General features: G+C 34.3%; 2 protein-coding genes across 4 annotated transcripts in view; one reads left to right on the plus strand and one right to left on the minus strand.

Annotated features, from left to right (window-relative positions):
• Positions 1-2821, plus strand: part of ASB5 (ankyrin repeat and SOCS box containing 5) — a 28710-nt gene extending 25889 nt beyond the window's left edge. For all 3 annotated transcript variants that reach the window (XM_030947917.1, XM_030947918.1, XM_030947919.1), the window contains exons 6-7: positions 561-752; positions 2112-2821. In XM_030947917.1, coding sequence (XP_030803777.1) covers positions 561-752; positions 2112-2239 — 320 coding nt within the window. In that variant the 3' untranslated portion in view covers positions 2240-2821. The remainder of the gene's footprint in view (positions 1-560; positions 753-2111) is intronic.
• A 2288-nt stretch (positions 2822-5109) lies between these two features.
• WDR17 (WD repeat domain 17) overlaps positions 5110-25873 on the minus strand; it is a 38826-nt gene continuing 18062 nt past the window's right edge. The window contains exons 15-29 of the mRNA XM_030948152.1: positions 23933-24058; positions 21587-21742; positions 21247-21311; positions 20730-20862; positions 19083-19174; positions 17849-17948; positions 16598-16737; positions 14108-14128; positions 13041-13152; positions 12192-12333; positions 12001-12103; positions 11055-11156; positions 9911-10006; positions 9560-9743; positions 5110-7874 (exon numbers count right to left, since the gene is read on the minus strand). Coding sequence (XP_030804012.1) covers positions 7755-7874; positions 9560-9743; positions 9911-10006; positions 11055-11156; positions 12001-12103; positions 12192-12333; positions 13041-13152; positions 14108-14128; positions 16598-16737; positions 17849-17948; positions 19083-19174; positions 20730-20862; positions 21247-21311; positions 21587-21742; positions 23933-24058 — 1692 coding nt within the window. The 3' untranslated portion in view covers positions 5110-7754. The remainder of the gene's footprint in view (positions 7875-9559; positions 9744-9910; positions 10007-11054; positions 11157-12000; positions 12104-12191; positions 12334-13040; positions 13153-14107; positions 14129-16597; positions 16738-17848; positions 17949-19082; positions 19175-20729; positions 20863-21246; positions 21312-21586; positions 21743-23932; positions 24059-25873) is intronic.

The following is a 25873-nucleotide window of genomic DNA, read 5'->3' on the forward strand; positions in this document are numbered from 1 at the left end:
GCTTTCTTGACTGTGAATCTCACCTTAATTAAAATTAAAACGAATTTTTAGATTAATAAACAAAGTTTGGATGGGATGAGAGTCTATTTCAAACCCTTTCCAGCTTCAACATGTGAAAAATTATAAGGCATCCAAGATTCTTTCTTGACTTGGTGTACTCACAAAAATATACATACTAAACTTCAGTTTAGTGATTTTTTTAAAGAGTTAAATAAGGAAAGTATATTTTTTATGTAGTACAAATTTCCTTAAATGTGTACAAAAGGTGCTTTTTTATGATTAGGCAACAGTGATGCTCACGTTACCTGATTGGTACCTGATACCTTTTTAGCTGGTTGTACTTAGATAATAAAACTTAGGATAAAAAACCAAAACCCAAACAAAAAACTGATGTGATTAGTTATAGTTCTATGCAATAAAATAATAATAAAGTGGCTAAATACACTGTGGCATTCCAGGTCAGTGGTGGTTTTTGTTTGTTTTGTAGCCTCATCTTTCTTACTCAATAGCAAATATAATTAATCTCTTCTTACATCTCTTTATGTGCATCTGCCCACCAGGTGCCAATGTGCAGAAGGGAAAGCATTTGCAAACTCCTCTCCATGCTGCTGCCCAGCATTCTAGTACAGAGATTGTAAACTTACTCCTTGAATTTGGGGCAGACATAAATGCCAAAAATTCAGATTTTGAGAGGCCTGTTGATTTAGCTGCCCCAAGCAGTTTAGTGGAGAGACTGCTGCTCTTCCATGAAGGTAAGTTTTAGATGCTTATATTTAAAACTGCAACTTGTATTATTAAAAAACCAAACCCACCTAGAAAAACCCCCAACTTAAAAGTCCAAACAACCCATGTTATAGAAGGTAACACTGTGCTGTATGAAATGAATATATGAGCATTCAGCTAATTTCCTTTCTAACTATTAACATACTCAGCAATATTTAGCCTCAGGCCACAGCCCATTGATGAAGCAGCATCAGAATTTATACAAGCTGAAAAAGTATCATCATATGTTTATTGGGTGTTTACTTAAGTAGACATTAAAGCTACATTTTTATTGGTTTTTACAGACCTTGTTAAAAAGAACCAGAGTATTTAAATTTCAGGTTAAAAATATCTTTCATTTTGGTCAGCTGTCATAATATTTTTAATATGTATTTTATGTGCATATAAAGCAAATTATTTTGATTGTGGGCAAAAAAAATCATAAGAAGTTTAATTTTCTAAGTTTTCTTTACAAAATTTTAAAAACATGAGAAACGGGAGACTAAAGAGTCTATAGTTCCACAAACCTCTTAAAGGTCTATCTGCTTTGGTGAGAGAAAATATTCCAAAGGGAACTGGACTTGTTCAGACTGAGCTATGTATAATGTAAAAATAAGCCACAAGAGAATGAAACTATTTTAATAACCATGGGCATCTCTTTAGAGGTGAACTGACAAGTAACACTGATTCATGTTTTCCTCCAAATAAACCACCCTGTAGTCTGAATCCTACTAACAAAACCCCTCTAAAAACTGTATGTTTTCACAAATTTACCAAGACCAGTAGTGTTTTTAAAAGTTAGAGCAAAGAAAAAAAAAATACATGGCATGAAACAGATACAGGTTTATTGTCCAGAGAAAATAGCATTTTGAAGGAATGGGGGCAGAATGATAAAAACATTATGATTAAGTAGTAAGACCACTAAATATGGTCCAGGATCTTAGGGTATTTTGCCTGTTTATTCTTGTTGCAGTGATGCATTGGTAGTGCAGCTGGTAGTGCTGTAGCAGGTATGTAACCTGTGCTGTGAATAAGAAATCCCAAAACAACAGGTCTGAAATTTTTTAAGTTATTGACATCAGATATTTTCTGGGAGCTGGTTTTTAATTTAAAAAAATCTGACCTTGTCTTGCTTTCTTTAGTATTTCCCTAACTATTATTAAGGTTTAAGCAGCTCCAGTCTTTATCTTTGAGGGCAGAAAGGCAGTGAAGGAAACAGAATGAAGAAAAAGGTCAAATTTGCAAAATATGAACTTTTTTTTTTATAAATCTATTATTGTGTGAGGCAGTTGTTAAACTAAGTACTGGCCTTTATAACTGTACAATTAAACTCCTTTCTTTATTTGCAGCCACACCATCCTCTCTTTGTCAGCTCTGCCGACTATGTATCCGAAATTACATAGGAAGAGCTAGACTGCACCTTGTTCCACAACTCCAGCTGCCAACAATACTTAAGAATTTCTTACAGTATAGATAACATAGTAATTAATTGTTAGAAACTTAAATATAGCGAGTACGTTTTTTTTTCTATGTTTATTGTACGTTTTATCTAAAGAACTGCTGGGCGGGAAAAAAAGCCTTTTGCATATTGCTTAAAAAAATGGTATCTTTGACACCTGGTGTTGGAAATGTAATAGTAATTGGGAGCCATTCAGCAACTAGTGCCAAGGTGCTAATCCAGCTGAATTGGTGTGCTGATACTCTGGGACATGATTGTATAACTTTATTTAACCCTTTATAGCTTTAGTGCTGTTAACTTTAGTTGTGTTTATGTTTTTAGAATCTGTTTGACACACCTCAACCACAAAGAGTTTGTTCATTACTATTTGTTAAGTTTGTCCATTTGGAGTCAATATTTTATGTATTTTCAAATTTCTGTTGCTCGCGTACCTAAAAATACTTGGTAATGGGTGCATTATATGCATTGATAAAAATAAAACAATTAAACATAAATTCTTTTTCTTTTTCTTTGTATAAAGAATTTATTAATCACAGTGAGAAACTTCCTTTACTCTTCCTCACTGCCTGTGCTGTGGATTGCAATTAAACTGATGTGAACATAACCTCAATTTTTTATAGAATTCTCTTTCCTGGTACAATTAGTAACTTATTTCTCAAAAGCCTTAATATGGAGATACTTTTGGTATCCTCTTATAAAACAGAATTTTATGGTCAATTCCCTAATCTTTTCATAACAGTGCTGTATCACAAGCATTTAATAGGCATATTAGATAATTATATGCCTCAGAGAAAGGCATATTTTAATATGTAGTGTTTGTGAGGTTTCTGAAGGCATATAGTGGAGACGTGGATACTGACTCTTCAAGCTCAAGTTCAGGAGGTGAATACAAGGTTTCAAAAATGTCAGTTTTCTGTATCAAGATGGATACAGCTCATGAAAGGACATTACTTCTCTTACTACCTGTTTTGTAAACATTTACCCACCTCCAAAAATCCTATCGTGAATTCCCAGGATACCCCGGCAGGCATTTCTGTGAAAAGGTATTGTTCAACTCTAGCCAGAGCCCCAAGAGACATTAGAAAACCCTGAGGCTTTGCTTATGCCCTTGAATTTTTAATGATTGTGATCTGAATACATTAAAATGCAGCACTCCTCCTTTCCCTCTTTTCATTTGCTGTTCCTTTGAGAACAGATTACTTTCTCAGTGACTTATACTCGATTGCTGCAAACCAAAGCACGGGACACCTGAAAACTTGCCATTTGCCCTAGGTGATTCACCCTCTTCCATTCCTTTTCAGTGACTCCTTTCAGTATTTATGTTTCTACTGGAAAGATGATAAGTGAGGAACTAACTATAGAGGAAGCTTTCACAAAGAGGAATGTTTACTCAGTTGCTAAATAATATGCTCCTAATAAAAAAATGTAGCTGTCTTGACACTGTTAATAACCTTAATTTGTTTCTGTTTGCTGCAAAAGCTCTAGTTTAGGGGGCTTTTCTGGAGTCCTTGGAAAGTCAAATGGAGATATGAGGAGCTGCTTAGGAGTCCATCATATCCTGAGTCTGTACTGGGGTGTGTGTAGTGGTTTTTATTTTCATCCAGAAAGTAGCAATTTGTGGTTTTAGATACAACACCTTTATTGTGTATTACTCTCACAAACAAGCCAACTTTGAAGTGCCAAGCCCATCACAGCACTGCTGAACTTCTCCACGTAGAATGAGCTCATTTAGAACCTCACCTTCAGGTGTACACACATTGCTTTTCAAATTTGATTCAATCAAAGTGTCATAAAAAGCTCACATGTTCTATACACCTATATCAGATTGGAGCAAACATGGCTATTCTGTAAAAAACCAATTTGGAACACAACTAGATAAAGTTAAAAGTTTTGCTGAGAGTCTCATCAGAGTCCAGGCCATCTCATTGCAAATAGGTGTGTTCGTGCTCTTGTGGCATTTGCGATATCTATTCCCACCATTCTCCCTGATCCCTGCCACCATCCAAAGAGCAAACAGGACCATCTTTGTACTTTGCAGGTATTTGGTACTAATTTTTTTGTGTAATTATACAGAATAGGGCACTAGTCAGAAGAAAGTGGCTTGTGGTAATACCATTACTTCAATCTCAGGCAAGAGGCACTTTTCAACATAAACTTCCATCTTTTACTGACAGATAATTGTGTGAAAATTGAGTTCATTTTGGCAAGCTGAGCCGAGTAGTATGGGGCATTGCTTTTGTTACTATGTAACAGGGACAAACAAAAGAGGGAATGGATGTTGTTGGCCTGGCAGGACTATGCACTGGGACATGTCTTTGGCAGATCAGAGCATGCTACTGCCACATACCAAAAACACAGGGCAATGAAATACCTAATGTTAGGGCTTGGTAAAATCCCTTCCAAAAATGATCCCTTGTTTAGCCAGAAATGACAGGTTTGTTATTGTTCTCATGCTGTCAGGGCCCTATTAAATGTGGCTTTCATGGGTTGAATTCTTAGTATGAAATAAATGTTAAGTTATGTATTAAAATATTAGAAACCAGGATCTGAAGCAAACAGTGACCCAGGTCAGAGCACTGTTTAAGTGCCCTATTACAATAAAGCTCTTATTAAATGAACTGTTATACCAGTTAAAAAGTGTTCTAAGGCATTGTCATGAAAAAAAAAAGTAGCGTGATATGTCAACTCTGGAATGAAATCTAACTGTGAAATCCTGTAGGCTTGCTGAAAGTATTCCAGAAACCCACAGGAGGCACTGCACTGGTGGGTGAGAAAGCACGTGGAATACAAGGTTCTCCTTGTGCTTCTCCTGGGCCTGTGGGCTGCTTGGCTCTGGCCATGGCCAGGGCAGCATCACTGGCTCAGCCTGGCAGGAGCCCTGAGCAGGGTGGAACAGACAGGGCATCATTCCAGCCCACAACGTGCCTTTAAAGTGCCAAATCTCCTATCTCAGACTGGAGCTGCCAGTGAAGCTGTCTCTGAAGCTTATAAACATGTCAGTACTGTTAGACAAATTATTTCCAAGAACAATGGATTTGGTTTTGCACAGATGTTGAACATAACAGAGATTTAATAGTAATTGGAAAGCACTAGCTGTGTAGCTTCGTATATTTTTTCATTTAAATGGAAATATGACTTTTACAGAGGAGTCAAACAGTCTTTTGAAGACAAAGTATTCTTTAATATTAAGGGGGAGATATCTGTATTTCATGTGCTATACTAGACAATGAAGCTACACATTAGCAAACAATCTGGAATTATTTTTGAAACTGATGAACCAGTTGACAAATTGCAACCACAGCTGTAACAGCAGACACAATTACAACCTTTTCTGCATATTCCCCTCACTCACCACTGTACAAACAACTTCAAGGAAAATGCAACCTCATGTTATTTACAAAGACTGTTACCTGATGGATCCCCAATATAAAAAATGCCCTTTGACTTAATTTTTGTATTTTAGTAATGAATTCCTAACCCTCACTCTGTAATTTAAGGGGAGTAGATTTGCCCAAGATTCCATGTTAAGGCATAATTTATGTGCAACACATTTATGCAGTTATTCTACATATTCAATATATTTTAACTGTGAAATATTAATAACAATTTGTATGATACAGCAAAAGATTTTAAATATAGTAGAATGGCAACTGAGTCAATACTTCAGATCCCAATCCTCAGTCATGGGGCTGCATGTTCAGTTCTTTTGTTTGCTCTCCACCTCTGTATCAAGAACTTTTACATACCAGGCTGTAAGATTTATGTGCTAAAAGACAGATAGTCTTCCATTTGATAGAAGCAAGATCAGATACTGACTGATGGAAAATTCTTTCAAAAACTATGAACTTTAACTTCTGAAACCGAGTTCTTCTTCTGTAAGTACCATGGAGTAAACAAAGGGAAAATATTTTCAGAGAATACTTGCAGGAAGTAAAAGATTCGGTTCCAGCACCCAAGTATGTATAAAAATGGGGGATTTAGGGTACAAAACAGCTGTGTTCCCCCACTCAATATATTCTTACACCAGAAACGCTGTAATAATGCTCTAGAACATTGCCAGAGGGATATTTTACCATTTTAAAGAGGGAGGGGAAAAACCAACCCAGGATTTTCTTTTATTTCTAATCTCCATCCCAACATTCAAGCATGGTGGCATTGTTATTTCTGTAGTTAAATAAGGGCAAGGCTTACCTCTAAATTGAGGCTTTTTTGATAGGATCGACTAAATAGAGACCCAGTACTATTTCCAGTTTTATAACAGTTGCTATAGAAATAATTCTGCCGATTTTTAATTGCAATCTCTTTATATTTCATGTAACTATCAGGAATTTAAATAAATTTCAAAATTTATTTTAAAGTAGCAGCAAAAAAACCAGATAAAATAGATTTCTGCTTATGTACCATCAATTAAGCTAACAAAAAGTATTGCAACCAAGGCATCTTTTCTAAAAGTGAGCAATTCTGTTTATAAGAATTATTAATAAGAATAATGAGTATAATATTTGCCTTATAATTAAATTCCATACGATACACAGCTTTAAATATTTTTAGTATTCTATTGCCATAACTGCTTTTCCATTTGAATGCAGATGTGGTAAATAAAAATATAAATGCACAAGTACTTACTTCTGGTCTGTCATATTATATGCATGTTTATAACTAATACAAAATGTAAAGAGAAAACAAGCTTTTTAAATGTACATAGTATAGTTATTTAACTTCAATAAATATACTGCTTGTTCTATACAAAACCTTTGTTAAAAAAACCAAGAAAATTTATAAAGAGTTTTAGCCTCTGGTGAAAGCATAATGGAGAATGTTGCCAAATATGATCCTATTAGAAAATACAATTTTGTAATCTAGATAATCTAAATAAATAAATAAAAATAGATAATCTAAACAAAACATAGATAATCTACACAAAACACAAGTGACCTTCTATTTGTACTGCTATTAAAGCACAATAACAAGTGGATGAAAAAAAACACCTACTCTTGAAATTTTACTTTTGCTATAGAACCCTGTGTGTAAAAATTAGTTCAAATTAATAAGGGGGACAGTGTGAAACAGCCAAAATATTCCAGTCTTTCTAAAAAAAGTTTGGAGTTGCTGTCAATAAAGTAATTCTATGATTATATATTTGGAAGAGTGTTTATGGGTTTCACAGTTTATTATCAATATTCTGGTAATATGTAGATAGTTGCTTACTTTACAAAGCATCTATTCACACAGAGTTGACAAAAATAATTTTCTGATGACAGTATTCTTACTAAAAAAATGACATGGCTATATATGAAATTATATAAATCTCATCCACTTTTTCTTTGGATTATCAAATAACTCTTTTCTTTGGATTCTCAACAAACATTTGTATAGAAATCCTTTTGTTCTCATGTTAAAATTTTCAAAGTTCAAGTAATTGATCTGCAGGAGGAATCAACTACCACCTCTGTCCTTTGACAATCAAGGTTAAATCAGCATTAACTCCCAGAGTGTTATTTTAAGCACTATAAAGTACATAGGAAACACCTCATCAAAATGGGTTAAGTCGTATTCCTGTTCCTAATGGTGAAAAAGGATTCACTTTGGCCCACATCAAAGCATCATTCAGTGAAATAGTAGATTTTCCATCTTCAAGGAAGAACACAGGACCCTATGAAGCAAAAATGTTTGGGAAGGGAGAGAAAATGAAATTATATATGGATTGTGTAAAGGCCACAACAAAAAGCATATTTTATCTCAGAAGAACATAAATGTCTTGTTTAGACCTATCCACTACGTTCATACAGATATTTTTCCCCACTCACTTAAAACTCTGATAACAGTGACACATTATTAATTGAGGGCGCTTATGTTCCCAAATCTGTCAACCCAACCTTTCACAATATTTAAATTTTTAGTTTCATGTGTTTTATTGTTATTTTATATATGCTTGTCAATTATTCCAGAGTTAAATTTAGCTTGAATTAGAAACTGAGGTAACAACCATTTTTTCTTCAGAATACTGTCCTTATTTCATCATGGACATGATTATTATTTCTGCTGATCTTTGCTTTTCCTATCCACAAAAATCCTCTTGATATAATGTCTCCATGAATTGTTTGAAAACAGAGTCTACATGCAGTCTACAGAGTAATTTGGATTATTCACTATGAAAAGGACAAAGTACTCATTCATGTGATGGAAAAAGATATTTGCTAATTTATTAATTTGACAAAATGCGCTCTCAAAGCTGCATTTCAATTTCAGTGCTTTCTTAAAGAATTATGCTCTCCAAACTTGCTACATAAAACTTGTAAACCCATACAAGTAGGCTAGCCTGCTTTAGTATTAACTGATTCTGATTGTTGAGCTGATCTGCATGCCCAAAGACACCACTCCTAATGTATACTAATCCAGAAATACAGATCCTGTAGATGAGAAGCTGGTGACACCATATTTGCTATTCTTGTTGAATAGACTATAACATTGGCAGCTTTACATGGCTGTTAGAAAATGTTGAGAGTACAGCCATGGATAGAGACTACTCATCTAATCTGGAAGTGTTGAGAGCAAGTTATTTTAGATTGATGGTGAGAAGTTGAGAATTTTTTTACCTCAAAAATCCCACTAGCATTTTGTAAACTCTAATTTTCATCAGAAAACTATCCATCCCTCTTAGTCTCTAAACCACCCTGTTACTCTTTGGGCTGACATCTTACACTGGACAAAGGAAACAGATTAGGCATCACCTAGGAAAGTAAATTTGTACCGAGGCATTGTCTGGAGTCAGGAGTAGTGTTTTCAAAATCTTTCAAATTTCTCTCCATTAAAATAAGATATGCTAAAGAGGTGTTATAAGGACTAATGTGTATTAATCATAAAACTCAATGTGAGTGATGAATAAATATATTTGAATATTTAGTCTTCTAATGTCTGGATTTAATTAGTCATGAATTCCAAGTTTTATAGTATGCATTTCGACAGTGATAAAAACCAAAACCAGAAAAAATATTAGTATGTGGTTGAAGACAATCTCCTGGCTTTTATTCAAGCTGTGGTGAGAAATAGGCCAAAAGATACATGCACTTTAGACACAACATTTGGCAAAGGAAATCTTTCATGTGTAAATTAAAAGGTTTTGGATTTCGGAAATTACAATTATTTGATTGGAGAATTCTTTATACACTCTTTCTTATATGGCAGATATCGCTGCCTGTCACTTTTAAGTCTGCTCCTGTGATAACAGGGTAAACCTTTTTCCAGCCAAATGGTGGGAGGGACCTTTGATTTAAGGCAACCTCACAAGTAGTCAGTGCTATCAGCAAGAAAGAGCACTTCAGCTCTCTGAAACCGTACCTGGATCTTTAGCCCTGTCAAACAGGAGGTATGAACATCTGAATGACTGGGAAGATTTGATCCAGTGACACAGTCTGGCCCAACCATTCCTTTCAGAGGCTCCCCCTGAATCCGCGAGACAAGTACTGAGTACAGCGCTCTCTGCGCATCAGAGGGCGGGGTGCATGGCAACTCATCCGTGAGCCTAGGAACATAAAAGAAGTTTGGTTTTCAACTTGGCTTCCTAATTTGTGTGAGAGGTTAAGATCTGCAAAGCAGTTACATTCAGACTTTACAAAGGAAATTAATTTACAACTAAACAATTAAATACTACTAGTCTCACTCATGGTAATTTTATGCTTTTCCACCTACTTGTTTGATTGTGTGCAAGCTCTCCACGCATCTAATTCCTCAGAAAGCTGTTCAATTTTCAAAGGTACAGATACTTCCCGTCTTTTTAAAAGCTGACTGAAAAGGAATGCAAGTAATTAAAGTCCTAATTAATCCTAATAATGACAATTTTCTTAGAAGCAAGACATGATAGACAGTAGTAAAATAAAACTATTTCTGATTGTATATGGAATAACTATGGAAATAAATTGATCCTTCACAATATACACTATATTAAACTACAGTAATACTCATAAAAGTCATAGAAGTATAGCTTCATATTTAAATTTTATTTTAATTATCCCTATTTACACTTTATTTATTTTGCTGTATTTTTTAACTTGAGGCCACTCTATATTTCAAGGCTGTATGTGTTTTTATTTCTTAATATAGTCAACTTTACTAAAATTAAGGATCCATTTTACCTGCATGTACCATATATGGTAAAAATGCAATTAGAGAAACATGGTTCAACACATACATTGGGACAGCCTTGTTTCACTTGCAGAAAGCAGTTTCAAAGCCCTTGCAGTGGATGCATTTTTTATTTATCAAAATATAATATAGGTGGTGGCTACTACCTGGCCTAACTCTGCCATCTTTCATTTGTGTTGGGATACCTTAAAAATGTCCTGCTTAAGCATATAAATTGTCCACCTTAAGCAGGTAAGTGTCCAGTTTAAGATGGGCCAGAAACTAAAAACCTATGAGTCTTGAAGATATTGGGCAATCAAAGAACAAAACTTTGAGCGGTATTGTTCTGTGGTTCTTTACATAATAAATAATTGAAAGCTTTACAGCCAAAAGTGAAAGTATCACAAACTGAGTCTCAAAGACTTCTTGTTACTAGTCTAATAATATCCATATCAGATTAGCCCTTCTGTAAAAGCTTGTATTTGATCTTGTTATTTCTTTAGGTTCAGAAAAGAAAAACCAAACCAACAACAAACAAATGCTCCTTTTCCTTTTCCCCAATCCTCTCACCAAGTTTCAGACATGAGGATAGCTAAGAGGAAAGACATGTTTTCATTTTTTTGGGATGTGATGCCAAGAAGTGGGCTCAATGTATGGTGTATGTCATAATAAAGACTGAGATTACTCAGAGTTAATGAAAACACAGTATTACCTTGTATACTCATATAGTGCAGGTACAATGCTGTTGTACTCTCTTCTGATAGCAAGTAAAGCACCAACGTAACCACACAAAATCAGCAACTCATTCCGAAACCTATAAATGAACAAGTATCAATCATGAACAACAACAAGCATTTGGAAAAACTTTAAACAAACTCATATTCATGTTATAATTTTAAAATCTAATTTATCCATCTACCTTTTGTGGAGAATATATGCTCACTGATTATGCTTACTTTCTGTGACATGGACTTGTTTAAACAGACTCCATCTGCTTCATATTGATTTCCATTATTAAATTTTAAATGGCATATACGACAATTTTTAAGCACAATCAAATAGAGTTACACAAACATCACTCAGACCTTTTAACGTGATAAAACTCTAAATGTAAATAAAACTGCCCCAAATATTAGTGTAGATTTCAGTTTCACCAAGTTTCCCCAATTTTTTTTTCCTTTTTGTTCTTCACACGTATACTTGTGTAGGCACCTAGGCCTAGATGCAACTATCCATCATAAAGGTGAACCAGTGCTATCCATCTATTTTGGAGTTAATTCTGACAGCCCAACGTTCCTTAATGCTTTGACATAAAAGCCCACATGATTTGTGATACCACTTCAGCAAACTGAAACCAGAGCTGATCAAAGTGAAGCTCTTCACATAAGACCAATATTGATTCACACATTGTAAATACTCCACAGAGAAAGCAGCAATAATATATCTTTTTTTTTTCTTGCTAAACCTTTATAATTTGGGAGAGTCCACATTCTGTTCTCCAGACTGGAAAAAAGCATGCTTGCTGGAATTTTTTTTTGTGTCCCTCTCCTGTTAAACAAAAAAAAATGGTACTAACAGTGTGCACCTACATATATACAATCTGAAAGATTCCTTTAAGGAAAAGTCCCACTTTTCTAAGTCAGGGAAAATATACTCACTCACTACACTTAGGCAACATTAACTGCTCAGTCCGTATGTAACTTAAAAGATCAAGATACGGAAAGACTGAATCTAAAGTCCAATCTGAGCCACAGAGTTGTTCTGTTGAAAAATAAAAAGAAAAATATCTCATAAGGAAAGTTATACAGATAACTTTTGCTTTAAAATTCTTCTTCATCCAACTACCTACCTTTCACATACTGAATGCCAACAGGGAGAGCCTTTTCAGGTTCTGTGCTTAACAGATAGTACTTTATTGTTTCAAATACATCCCCATCTGCCTGAATTGTCTCTGCCACTCGCATACATTCTTCCACATCAGGAAGATTACACTGGAAAACAAACAATTTGCCAGAAAATTACTGAAGTGTTCAAACACTTTTCTAAGATGCAGAGAAATACTGACATTTGCACACAAGAAGAAAAAATTCTCTCCAAAGGAGTAATTGAAAGACATACCTGCATATAATGCACATTAAGAAAGTCATCTAGACCAGAGCAACACTGGAAAAGGCTCTGTAACTTTAATTTAAGCAGTACCAGTTTTCACTGCTAATGTTTTTGTGAAGCTTTTACTACTGTTTAATAAATATGCAGTCTGAGTTGCACCCTAAGGGAGAACAATCAAAGCAGACCTTTCTGTTGCTGAAGAGGAAAGGGGACATTTATGGACATAACAGGCATAAAATATAAAACAATTCAGACTACAGAAAGTTGATCTGCCAAAACATGATTAGGCCGCACATCTATTAGGTTATAAATTTTACTGACAGGTAATTCTGAAGATCATAAGCTACTTCAGAAAGTAACATATGTCAGGAAAAGAGTGCACTAAAGGATAGAAATGAAGAACTACATTTATTGTACAATACTGAAAATAAAGTCAACAAAGACTAATAGAGGAGAAAAGAATATGCTACATATAAGATGTGAAAGTCAAATTCATCCTGTGGTTTTATATGGCATTATGTTTTTTGAAATTAGTAAATGAATCAATACAAAACCTTATTAGATTCAGGTAAATTCTTTTACGTTGTACCTTTTCATGCAGATCATTTATTTCTGCTGTGCATCCAGGATAAAAAGCACATAGTTTCACTAACTGCAGTTTATTATCAGGAATCATCATAAGCAGATCAACTGCTAAATCCCTGCACAAACAAAAGATGACATATAGTTACTCTTGGTGGTTTGTAATAGAAGGAAGCTATTTTCTCTTTTACATTCCTAATAAAAGAAGAGTTTACTGAAAAAATACTATTTCCGGAGAAGTGCAGAAGCAAGCTCAGTATCTAAGAATATTTTTGTTCAATAAATGAGGCTTAATTATTCATCTTATTGGAAAAGTCATTAATTAACTTTCTGTTGCTTTAGTTGGTTGAATTGAACAGTTGTGCAATTATTAAGCCTCAGAACCATCTTGAAGTGAAATGGAAGAATATGTGAGCACGGATGGGAAAGGAGACTAGGAACCCTCCAAGTTGAGAGAAGAAAAGATGATAATGTGGCTCTGTCATGAAACCATCCTCAAAATTCCAGGCTTCTAAAGCTTCATGACAGCAATATAGGACATCTCCTGGTCATCCAGAATGGCTTGGTGTTCATGTGACATAGAAATAGAGAGATTATATGGAGAAAAAATGTGATACCTATTTTTATCCTTCTCAAAGGAAAACTGTTTTAGCAAACTGACATTTCCTATATTTTCCTAAACTTTTTACCATTTGTTATCCTATCCTTCACACAACAAACAGATGAAGGGAACGTATAATATTAGGCTATTATTTGGAAATCGTTCTATTTAAGTTTTAAGAACTGGTTATTCCCTGACTCTTCTATTCAAGCAGACATCATTTCTCCTGTGAACCTCAAGATTGACTTGCCCCTTGAAAAAAGTCCTACTGATTACCTCTGGATTTTCAGAATGTGGTACTTAGCTTAAAAATATTCAAGTAAGCTATTATCCAATATTTGCAACTGCTTTCTATCTCACTTTCAAGTATTAATCACAATTAAAAATGAGGACACTTACAGAAATTTTAAAAGCTTGTGACTTTATTGAGGGAAAAAAAAAATGCTTAAACTTTCTCCAAAAAAGCAAAATACCTGTATCCAAGCGACGGGAAGCTAAAAGGAAGACATTGAAACAGTATTCAACAAAATTTTATATTATTTTACAGAGAAAATATCTGATAGAAAACAATTAAACTACAGCAGCAAATCTAAGGGTCAGGGCAACTGACTTCAACAGCAACAACAACAAAAAATAGCTTTCTATTTTTTGCCTTTTGACAACATAAAGAAACTCATGCCAAAAGTTCTTTAGAAAATCTGTGATAGTATTACTGTCCAACAGCCACTTTTCCAAGTTACAGAAGCATTCTTTCAGAACCTAGGATATTTCACAAGTTCTTAAGCTATTTTCAAGATCACTTACTTATATGTACTAATCTTCATAAGCAATTTAAATATTTTTAAGTGATCAGAAATTTTCTTGTCAAAAAACTGAAATCCAATGTTCATTTGAAAAAAAGTAATTTAAAGTAGATAATGCCCTACAAATTGTGCTACCTGGAATGATTTTTAAGAACCTGGAGATTCTAAGAAACTGGAATGATTTTTAAGAATTAAACTGAAAACACTGTCAGTATAAAGATCAAAATGAGGTGGCTCAGTTTGCATATGCAGAATTCAGTATCTCAGGTAAAATATGACTACCTTTTTGAATAGTAGAAAGTTGCTTTAGAAAGTATTTAGGTGTTAAATACAGACAAAAATGTGTCCTTAAACATTCACACATTTTCTCAAGGCTTTAGATTTGGGAAAGTGCATGAATGTTTAGTTTTAATTTTTTTTTTCTGGCTTGATTTTATATTTTAGAGCATTTCTAAAAACAACCAAACAAAACCCAAGAAACATTCCACCATTCAGTAACTGATTTCTTTATTAATTCATCAGGATCCTTCTGGTATTCCTTTTGCTGTCTACAATAAAATGCTTCACTACAGTGAAATGTTTCCAACTGATGGATATCCCTAAGCATAACAACCAGTAAATTTAAAAAGGGAGCCCTTCAAATATCAGAGACTCTTGAACTCCACCTTCCCTATACACGATCTTATGCGTGTAGTTAACCAAGGGGATTATGCTGTGTGAAAATCTCTTTATTACAAAACAAAGAGATCAATGAATCTCTGATTTTTGCCTACAGAATATAAAAAATATGCTGCAATTGCTGAAAATCAGAATCCAGGATTGCAAGGTGTTCAGCACAGTGTGTGCGAAACCCACTGAAAAATCCAGATGTATGCTTGGGCAATATGCAGTACCTCACTTGAAAATTTTATCACGTACAGACTTTATCACCATGTAGACTTCAGTGTACACATGCTGTAAGTTTACAGAACCTTTATGGACATAAACACAGATGCCATACCATTATAAGCAGTAATTACAGCCCTGCAATCAGAACAGGGCTGATTTTGTTATGGAACTGGAAAAAATATACACTGTTTTTTTTAGCTCCACATCCAGTGCTTCCTATCAGAGGCTACATAAAAATCACACTTAACAATGAAAGAGCTTCAGACACCTTAAAAGCTGCAGAAGGAGTTGCCAAAACAACCCTATTAAGACTGGTGCAATGCAGACATGCTAAACCACTGCAAAATGAAAGCAGCAAGTCACCAGTTTCTTATTTTATCTTTTTCTACAATGCTTCATTGTCTAATGAAAGCTAAATATTCTAATGTTCTAATCTCCTCTTTAATGTAGAGTGGAGTTTCACTATGTTTCTCTCAAACTACCTCTAAATTCATTAGCAAATACTAACTGTAGAAGAAACACTGATCCTTCACTGTTTAAGTACACATTTTTTGTGAAATGTTGATTACAAACAAGTTATAGAGATGCCAAATACACCTTAGAAAGGTTTTCTGCTTTTTTGTTGTTAGATAAAAAAAAAAGAAGTTGTATTTTTTCAAAGTAAAACCACTACAATGAGGAAAAGTTGCCACAGAAGGCTTCCCCTATATGCAAGAGAGAAGTTACTCCTGCAGAATTAAATAGTAATCTTGTTTCATCCTTAAATTGTTGCAGGAGTCTTGTGTTCCTAATACCAGTAGAAAATAATTCCTCGGACCCATAGTTTTATATTTTTTCAATCAAGTACTTAAAAATCACTTCACACATTCTACTTGAGCTGTTCCTTTTGATTTTTTAACTCAATTCCACCCTTACTTTTTTTGAAGCAGTTCTTTTTACTCAGTACAACTAGGACTTCATAAGCTACCTATTGCCCAAGTAGCTAGGGTGTTTTTTTCAGTGGGTACCATACTCTGACAATGACTCCTCTCTTATTTACAATGCATACAGAATATACTTTGCAACTAAAGCAGAACATTTTGCATGCCTTGTACTTCAAAGGTCTAATAAAGCAATTCTTATTTAAGCAGTAATTTTTATACTCCCTTCCCATCTTGGTTTGATCTCTACAAAGTTTCACAATGACACACCTTCATTACTTTGTCAGGGAGAAAATTTAAAAAAATTTTCTTTGGATTAAAAAAAAACTTCTTTGGATTAAGAAATTCTTACCATGTTATTACTGCCATACATTTTCTTGCTAGTAATTCTAGGGCATAATGTGTTGCTTGTGCTGCACTTTCTCCCAAGACAGTACCCACACTGATTGCCAGCTCCAGTTCATTTCCACGAATCAGGTTTGCCATTGCAAGCTTGCTCAATGAAAAAATTATATCATTAAGGGACAGAAGCATTCTGTTTGGGGCATTCACCATATTGAGCATTTGACATTCATTTGACATTCACCTATGACACTTTTTACAGAAGGACAAAATATGCAATATTTAAACTCAATTTTATATATTTTGGGTCTCTTGAATGAGTAAATAATTGTGCACCATGTGTTAATGTGCTTTTAAACAACCAAACAGATTTCCTTTAGCAGAATCTTCCTTTATTCAACTGAAGAGATCACATAAATATGATACCTGAAATGCATGCTAGGAATTCCATCTAATCTTAAGGACACTAGCATTCAGAGTTTGTATTTCCCCCTCTCTTTCAATGAAAGGAGACTCAAAAACCCCAGAAAACAGGAAGGATTGTCCTGTTCTTACTCTCTCTGAGCATAGATACTGATAGGCATAGCAGAATGTCAAACCCTATGAGACTAGACAACAACTTCAAATAGGCCTATTTAGAAATGTAGGAATTTACTGATTCTCAATTTCTCTCATCGAGAAGAAATTATATTTTTGGGGGGATAGAGGAGGAAAAACATGTTAAGTCAGCAACAACAAAATCCAGATAAAATGAGGAAAAGAAACAATTTGTAAAACTACAAGCAAATAAAAAACATAATAAAATGTTTCCTACATGTCGGTTCTATTTTTTGTACTGAGGGGTGGGGTTTTCTTTTCCTATTTACTTCTTCATTTAGACTGCAAATTCTTCAAGGTGGATAATTGCACCTTCTTTAGCACAATAACTTCCAGTTCTGAATGGGTATTTTGGGTCACCATAAACAGTAACACTTAGATGTATATATATAAGGTACTTAAGTATCTTATATTGTCTAATATAACAAGATATTGTAAATAACATTCAGCAGCAACATGCTACCTTCTGTGCATGAGAGAAACCTTGAATTTAATAGAATCAAGGGAGTTCTGCTACTAACTTTAATACTATAACTATATACCTTTGCATAAGTATAAAAAATCAAATGCCAAATAACATTTTAGAATATGATACATAAATTTTAAATGATGTAAAAAGGAAGTAAATGTTGGCATTTTAATCTTTAAAGAAAAAAAAAATTACCTCTATATTTTCAACAGCCAAATGACAACACGCTGCGAGCACTGCACGGCCATCCTGGAAATACCAATCTGCCAGTTCTTTACTGACCTTCTGCAGGAGACTGCAAGAACAAAGAAGAAATTCTACAAGGTCACTTTAAAGTTGGAGTGCCTTGGGTCTTAATTTATGTAAAATTCACCACATTTGCTTCTGTACCCTAAAAGTTGATATATTTGGCTCACAGATAATGACATGATTAGCTTGAAAAATGCAATCTGTTTGAGCTTCATCCACTACTTATGTTGGTGCATACTGAGGTGGGTCAGTTTCCCAAAGTTTACATCAGTAGGAAATGTCCCTTCAGATTGAAAGAAGGAAAATCAAATACTTGGATATCCAATTTCTACCTGCAAACTCTGCACTAGTACTTCTCTAATTGCTCAAAAACTGCTCATGTAAATGAAGTAACTGCGCAGCCTCCAAACTGTTTTTGTTACTACAACTATAACTTGATAATGTAATTCAGGTTTTTGAGTGCTGTTCTAGACAAGGAGAGGTGCATATTTGGGTTTTTTTTTTAACAGACATGGACAATGAGAATCATAAAATGGCTTGTGTTGGAAGAGACCTTAAAGATCATTCTGTTCCAAGCCCCCTGCCATGGGCAAGGATATCTTCCCTTAGACTGGGTACACAGAGCCCCATCCAACCTGACCTTGAACACTTCCAGAGATGGGGCAGCCACAGCTTCTCTGGGCAACCTGTTGCAGTGCCTCACTGTAAAGAATTTTTTCCTAATATCTAATCTAAACCTAGTCTCTCAGTTTTATTTTTATTTTACATTATCAGAACCTTCACTTATGACAAAGAGCAAAGCTTCAGGAGGAGGTTATGTGTAATAACAGGGGATCACAGATACTTGTTAATGCTAAATCTCACCACAAGTTCTCAGTTAATATGCTATTTATTTTAGTGCAGAGGAATGCATCTTACATATGGAGCAAGAGAAAAGGACATTTATAATTATAATGCACACAACACATATGAAAAATCCATTTTGTGCCAGGAGGCACAATAGGGAAATAAGTGTAGCATCAGGTAGCTAGTAACTCTACTAACCAAGTACTAGAAGATGCAATATTTTGTTGAACACTACATTGCTGATGCCAAATTAAACCACTGTGCTTTATCATCCTTAATGAATTTACATTCTGCAGTAAAATGAGGTTTATAGTTATAAACTAGAACAACTTACTGATTATAATCATCTGTATTGTTTCCAGCAGAATTTGAAGTTCCACTTGTTGTGGAGAGTGTCAACATCTGTATATTTCCTTCACAAGCTGCCTGGAAATGAATAAAATATAGATTAACTCATGCAGAATTCAAACTGAAGATTAAATGAAATTTTTCAATAACAATAATCTAAGATATATAAAAAATTTTTCTAAAGCCCAGTTATAACAAAGAAAATATTTGAATGTATACAAGAATTCTACTGAAGCAAGAGACTTCTTCCTTCCTATGAATTTGTGCAGCATTCTTCAGCATTTGGATATAATGGATGATGAAAGCTACAACCTTGATTTTTACCCCCCAAGGAGCAAGCAGCTCTGAGGGAAGGATGAAGTCCATAGATACTGCTCAGCAGGTATACCACAAATCTGGAAAGAACTGGCATATAGTGGCTTAAGGTGAACTTTTCTTTGTATCTTACAATAATTTATTTCTAACATTAAATACAAAGAGATCAGTGTGGGTTAAAATGAAATCAGTTGACAAAGTGGTGATTGGTAAAAGACTGGACTCAGTGATCTCAGAGATCTTTTCAAGCAAATTGATTCTGTGAATTTTTTGAAATTCTTTCACATTCTTGAAGATGTGGCTGGGATAACACCATTCAACCTCAGGGCTCAGTTACAAGGGAAGGTAAATCCTGGCATTTTGTTGCTCATTATTATCTCATTAAACCTTTGAGACAAAGACTATTCTATGAATTGTAGTAGCTCTGCAATACCTCTCTTACACGAAAAATTTAGACCTTTCTGGAGCTTTAACTTGCTTTAAAGTTCAAACACTATAGTTTGAACTATAGTTCAAAACAATCTAAGTGTGACGGTGTTCACAGGGGTTTTCAGGTGAGGGAAGAGACGAGAATGCTGACTCTATGTTCAGAAGGCTTGATTTATTATTTTATGATATACATTACATTAAAACTATACTGAAAGGAATAGAAGGAAAAGTTTCATCTCAGAAGGCTAGCTAAGCTAAGAATAAGAATAGAAAAGAATGATAACAAAGGCAGCTGCCTCAGACTCTCTGAGCTAGCTCTGCTGTGGTTGGCCATTAATTACAAACAAGCACATGAGACCAATCACAGATGGACTTGTTGCATTCCACAGCAGCAGATAACCATTGTTTACATTTTGTTTCTGAAGCCTCTCAGCTTCTCAGGAAGAAAAAATCCTAAGAAAAAGATTTTCATAAAAAGATGTCTGCAACATCTAAGCACGTGTCAAAGTTACATTCTGCACATTATTTAGCTATTTAGCTAAAACCTACAGATGATTTCTCAGTAGAAATTCATGAGAAATCAAATCTTACATGAATTTGATGTTAAGGGCAATATCAGCTGTTGAAAATCAGTTCCATTTCAATTGAAGTTGAACACAGTTTTCATTATGCTCATTTGGTTGCAGTTTAGAAGAATCAGGCTTTAAATCTCTAAACATGAGGTAACTCCTTCTTGTGATTTCTGTATAAAAACTCATCAGTACCACATGGAAGTAAAGACTAGGGCATCTTTATTCAGCTATTTTGCCTTTTAAATATGCATGTCATATTCTGACTTAAAAGCTAAGAGCTAAATACATCTCCGACATTGGTATATACGTAGTAATACCTGTGCAACAAGTAGAGCCTCTTTAAGCTGACCTCTTGAAGTAAAGAAAGAAACCAGTTTCTTCACATCTCCAATAGCTATACAGTATGGGATGACATCATCATTTTCTTCCTGAATTAACTGATCAGCTCTCCTAATTAAACAAATGAATAAATAAACAAGAAAGAACCATATATATGAACAATCACCAAACTTAACTACATGGTGTAGGTGTTAGATGAAGCTGAATAAAGTTCACTAAAACCCATCTGCCTTTCCAGACTTACAAACTGTCAATACTGCACCTAAAGAGTTTATAAAGTTGCAATTTATTTTCAACTCTTTGATTCTTGTACACAAAGTTATTGTTGAAATCCTCCACAGTTCTATCCCAAAGCTTACTGAACAAAAAGTAACATCACTAGACTGCTGTAACAAAAGAGAAGTATATCTGGTAATAGTATCCATCCTTCCTATTTCTCTGTGTCCTTTTATGAACTTAAGCTACTATTTGCCATCTTAATTTTAATTAACTTACCTTTGCATTAACTTCCTCCAATATTTCATTGATACACCAGGTGCAACTGAGAGAGCTTTGTCCCACTAGAAGAAAGCAGTAATACATTTAACGTGATCATTTCCGTTTGTGAAGCAGCCATATTTTAAACTAGTGTAACTTTTCTTCCCTTAAAATATATTTGTCAAGAATTAATTAAGGAATGAGTTATGCTTTACACTGCATATGTTAAAAATAAGTGGAACAAGATTACTTTTCTGGGGACTGTGACCCATTCATTGCCTCCCCATCTTTCTTAGGGTAGCTGGTTTTCAGAAACCTTAATATTTTTTTATTCTTCAGTAGTGTTCTGATATTTTACCTCTCCAAGTTCTACCATTAGCTCACAATATCGCTGAATTTGACCTAATCTTAAATGTATTTCTGCAGCTTCTTTGAGTCTTTCCTCTTTGCTTGGTGCACCAATACCACCTCCAAATTTAGACATCTTTACTGTTGTCAGTTCTTGTGCCTTGGACTGAGGGAAAAAAAAAAAAAAAGGATTAAGAAGTTTTCTGTGATGACAAAAAGTTTCCTTAAGAATTAACCTATTGGTAAATATTACAGCACAATAAAAAGGTTATAATTTAAGAAAAAAATTCTTTAGCAAAAGGCTAATTGAAAGAGATTTCAATGAGATTACAGTGAACTAAATTTATGTTGTTAAAGTAAATGTGTTAGTGTTTTATTGTACATATACATTTTCATTTACTATCTTCCTATAGTAGCTTAATTTTTTTTATTCTCATACATAATAGTAATTCATCCAGATGTCCCTTATAAAAATCTTGATATTTTGAAACTTAAAAAACCATAAATTTGCTAACATAAACCATACAGAGCTGAAAATCGTACATATTACCATTATAATGATGTCCACACAAAGAAATAACAAAGACAGTAGGCTTAACTGATAGGCAACAACTTCTGTGATCTGATCTGTCATGCCCCATTAACCTTATAGCCAAGAAATTATTTATATTCCCAACTGCTGCAATTTTTATATTAGTTGGGAAGACAAGACTAAATTTCTTCATCTGGCAGAATCTGAGAAACAAGCTGCAACAGAATTATACATACAGGAAAAAAAACCAAAAAAGGGAGATTCCCATTTTAAGAATTCTCAGTTGAATTCTATCTTCAATGCACAGTGATGGCTATTCATGACATTGCAGAACCATATATGGAAGATGGAGAATGAATTTTGAACATTCTTCGCCAAAGTAAACTGCCATTTAGACCAATGGCAACTCCCAAGAATCTGGGTTTTTTTAAAAACATACTACATTGGTTTTTTTCCTCAGGACCTCTATATTTTTTATTATTTTCATGCTAAAGTCTCCAATGCATCCTCTCTGTTTACTAAAACCAGAAAAAACAGAGTTGCTGTACAACCTTACTTCATTCAGAAATGTATAGGTGCTGCAGGGCCATTATTTAGTTTCCTAAGGAAAAGAGAATATTAGCAGTCCTTAACAAGGAATCAGCATTACCCTATCCCATACTTTCTCTTAAAGCTTTCAAACAAGATTCTGAGTCTGCAAGAAGGGGAAAAAGTGCTTTTAATTAATGTGAACACTTAATCCAGATCCACAGAATGACCAGCAATTACTGTAGTTACTCTAGGTCACTGGAGTTATAAATGCATGAAATCATTTTGCAGGGTTAAACAGACTGCTGGCATTGCACAAGTCAAGATTTAATGTCTTCTCAGGCTAACTGGCTGAGAAAACTGTTTTTTTGGACACATGGACACACAAACAGAGCTTCATAGGATTATCAGTGCAGCTGCCATTATTACAGTTAACAACACTAATAAGCTTTAATCACTTGAGAGTCATAAGGAACATAGGACACTTTAAAAAAGCCTGTGATTTTACAAAAGATACAGCATGTAAAAGCATACAATAGGTGATACCTGGCAAGTATTAGCCCTGGGGCTGGCAAGTGCATTTCCTGATCCATATCAGTAGATGATCTTTCCTCTATTTACAATCCAGTCACTAGAGTATGGGATTCTTTAGTACTCCTAAGAAATTCCTGACAGAATGATGAATCTTCATATTCTACACAAACTGTGTATCTGGTTACATATTCATAAATGCAGCTACTAATTAATTTATGGCCTAATACTTGAATTTCCTTTTCTCATCCAAGTCACTCTTAAACTGTGTATCTGTATTAAGGACAGTTTCTTGCCATTCTTTCTTCCAGAGAGATACAGAACATATTTCTGATGACTCTTCCCCATTTTCAGACATTAATTCCTCTCTGTCTGTGCATCTGAACATAGCTACACACTTCATGTTTATACAACAAATAATTTGGCTTTACTGAACATAAAAGTACAGGGTATATAATAGGCAAGACAAATCGCTTCATAGCTGAAACTCTAGTGATGATTGCTTGCAATTGATTTTAATTGTTTTGAAATTGCTTTTCTAGTTAATAACTGTAACCTAGAATTTTAACATTGAGTATACATGAAATCACAGACTCAGCTAGATGCTGTTGTAACAGACTAGTGTTGCAGTGAAGAACTGGTATTGCACAAATATCTTTGGATATGAAGTTGTGACCATTTGTAAAGCATTGAATGTTATTTTTAAATAGTGAAATACTACATGGACTAACAACCATTTTCACATACTGTTTGTGCTTCACTTACCAGTCTAAATCTAATGAGGTGTTTCATATGCATAATTCCTTTGCAGTAGTTTTGTGGAAGCAAACTGTCATCCTGTCCCTTTATTACAGCAACCAAATCCCATAAATTTTTGCTGCCTCCTGGAGGCTAGAATTGTTAGGGAAGAAGAGTTTTATTACAGTTATGTTGAAGAGAGAAACTTGAACTTATAAAGATACTTATAAAGAACTTATAAAGATATAAGTGGGAAACATTTGTCAGTCAACTCCAAGAAATACAATTTCAGACAATTTCACTATTAGAACCTTTATTATGAAAACATAAGCTAGTTCAAGAGACTACATGTCCTTCAGACTTCTTGAAGGCTATAAAGATACAGTGAGATCCATGAACCTATTTGGTTATGTATGGACATAGCTGAGGGCTCACCATTAGTTTTCCCTTTTGCTCTCAATAAATGCAAGCTATCTTGTGTCTACTGCTGGCACAAACCAACAGTCAGCTGCTGCCATGCAGGAGCTGACCCAGGACTTGTTTACTACTTTCTGTAAAACAAAGGCATGGGCCAGGTAGAAAAGAGCTTCAAGACTTGACTCTCACAACCTGGTTTACTATCTTAATATTAAATCTTAAAATAGACAAATACAGTATAATGGTATAGGCACAAAATAATTTTTAAAAAACTAGATTTTAAGCTTTTCTATTGGTTTAGCCTTTGGATCAATCCTTCTGTAGAAACAGGACAACAGTTTAACACTGAATGAAATCTAGAAGGGAGTGAGTATTCAAAAGCTTAAAAAAAGTCATTAAACCTTTGACCTAAAGAAGCTTTTCTAAGAATAACAGGATCACAAGTTTCGAAGTCCAATTATTTCTGAGCTGGTAAAAAGCATAAAATCCTACTAGGGGAAACCTCACCCCGTCCCACTTCCCCCCCACTCAAAAAAAAAAAATTGAGTACTCTCTCTTTTTTCTGTCCACTAAAACTCTTATTAGACTCCTCATAGTTTGGCACAATACCTCATTTTCTGGACTCAACAAGCACTGACTATAGCTGATCAAAAAAGCTTTTGTTCTTGGAAAATTCTAGTATTCTTGAAACAGTTTTACTGTCAAATCAACAAAGGAAATCAAAATTTACAACTTCTGTAAAACAAGGAATTCCATAAATATATTTTTAACAAAAGAGAAAATGTCTAAGTTTGAAATTGAGAAAGATTGTTTCATCACTTCTAAATTATACACTTCAATTTAGATAGAACTCCTACCAAATATTTTGGATGAACTAGGTCTTTTCAGATCAGTGTTTTGATTTAAATTATAACAGTGTTTGACACAGGTTTCATTAGTAGTAGAACCTTTAGTTCCAAGTAATTTTGTCCTTGTTGTACCTCAAGTGCAGCTCCTATTCAGGTAAGAACTCACAGGAACCCATATTTTTTAACTCATTTGCACTGAGAGGCTGCAGCAGTTTATAGAAAATATTACTGTGCAATGGAGAAAAGGCAGTAGATGGATACTGAGGTACAGGTCATCTGGATCTACAGTTCCTAAAACATAAAAAGCAGTTTGGGCACAGACAATGGGGCAGTTCAAAACTTATCAGTAATGAGGATGTTCTTTTAAAAACTCTAATGCAGTTTGATTAAACACTTAATTTCATTTTCTTCAATAGTAAATTGCTGTCAAATTAACCTTTCCTACAGAAAATGATATTATTTCACTAATTTAACTTTGCAAAAGTTGGTTTGTTTTTTGCGAAGATAAATTAGTGAAATTTGTTTTTCACTACTGACAAACAATTCAATCATGGACATTTTTATTTGCTGACCTGTTAAGAAATGAACTTATTTCTGTCTATTCTCTGAGCTTCCTTCAAGAAAGAGAGAAAAAAATGGTAGAGAAAAAAGAAATCTCAATTTTGGATATTGACTTCAGAAAAGAAAGTCATGCACATTGACA

This window comes from Camarhynchus parvulus, chromosome 4 (assembly GCF_901933205.1).
Source record: "Camarhynchus parvulus chromosome 4, STF_HiC, whole genome shotgun sequence".
NCBI classification, from domain to species: domain Eukaryota; kingdom Metazoa; phylum Chordata; class Aves; order Passeriformes; family Thraupidae; genus Camarhynchus; species Camarhynchus parvulus.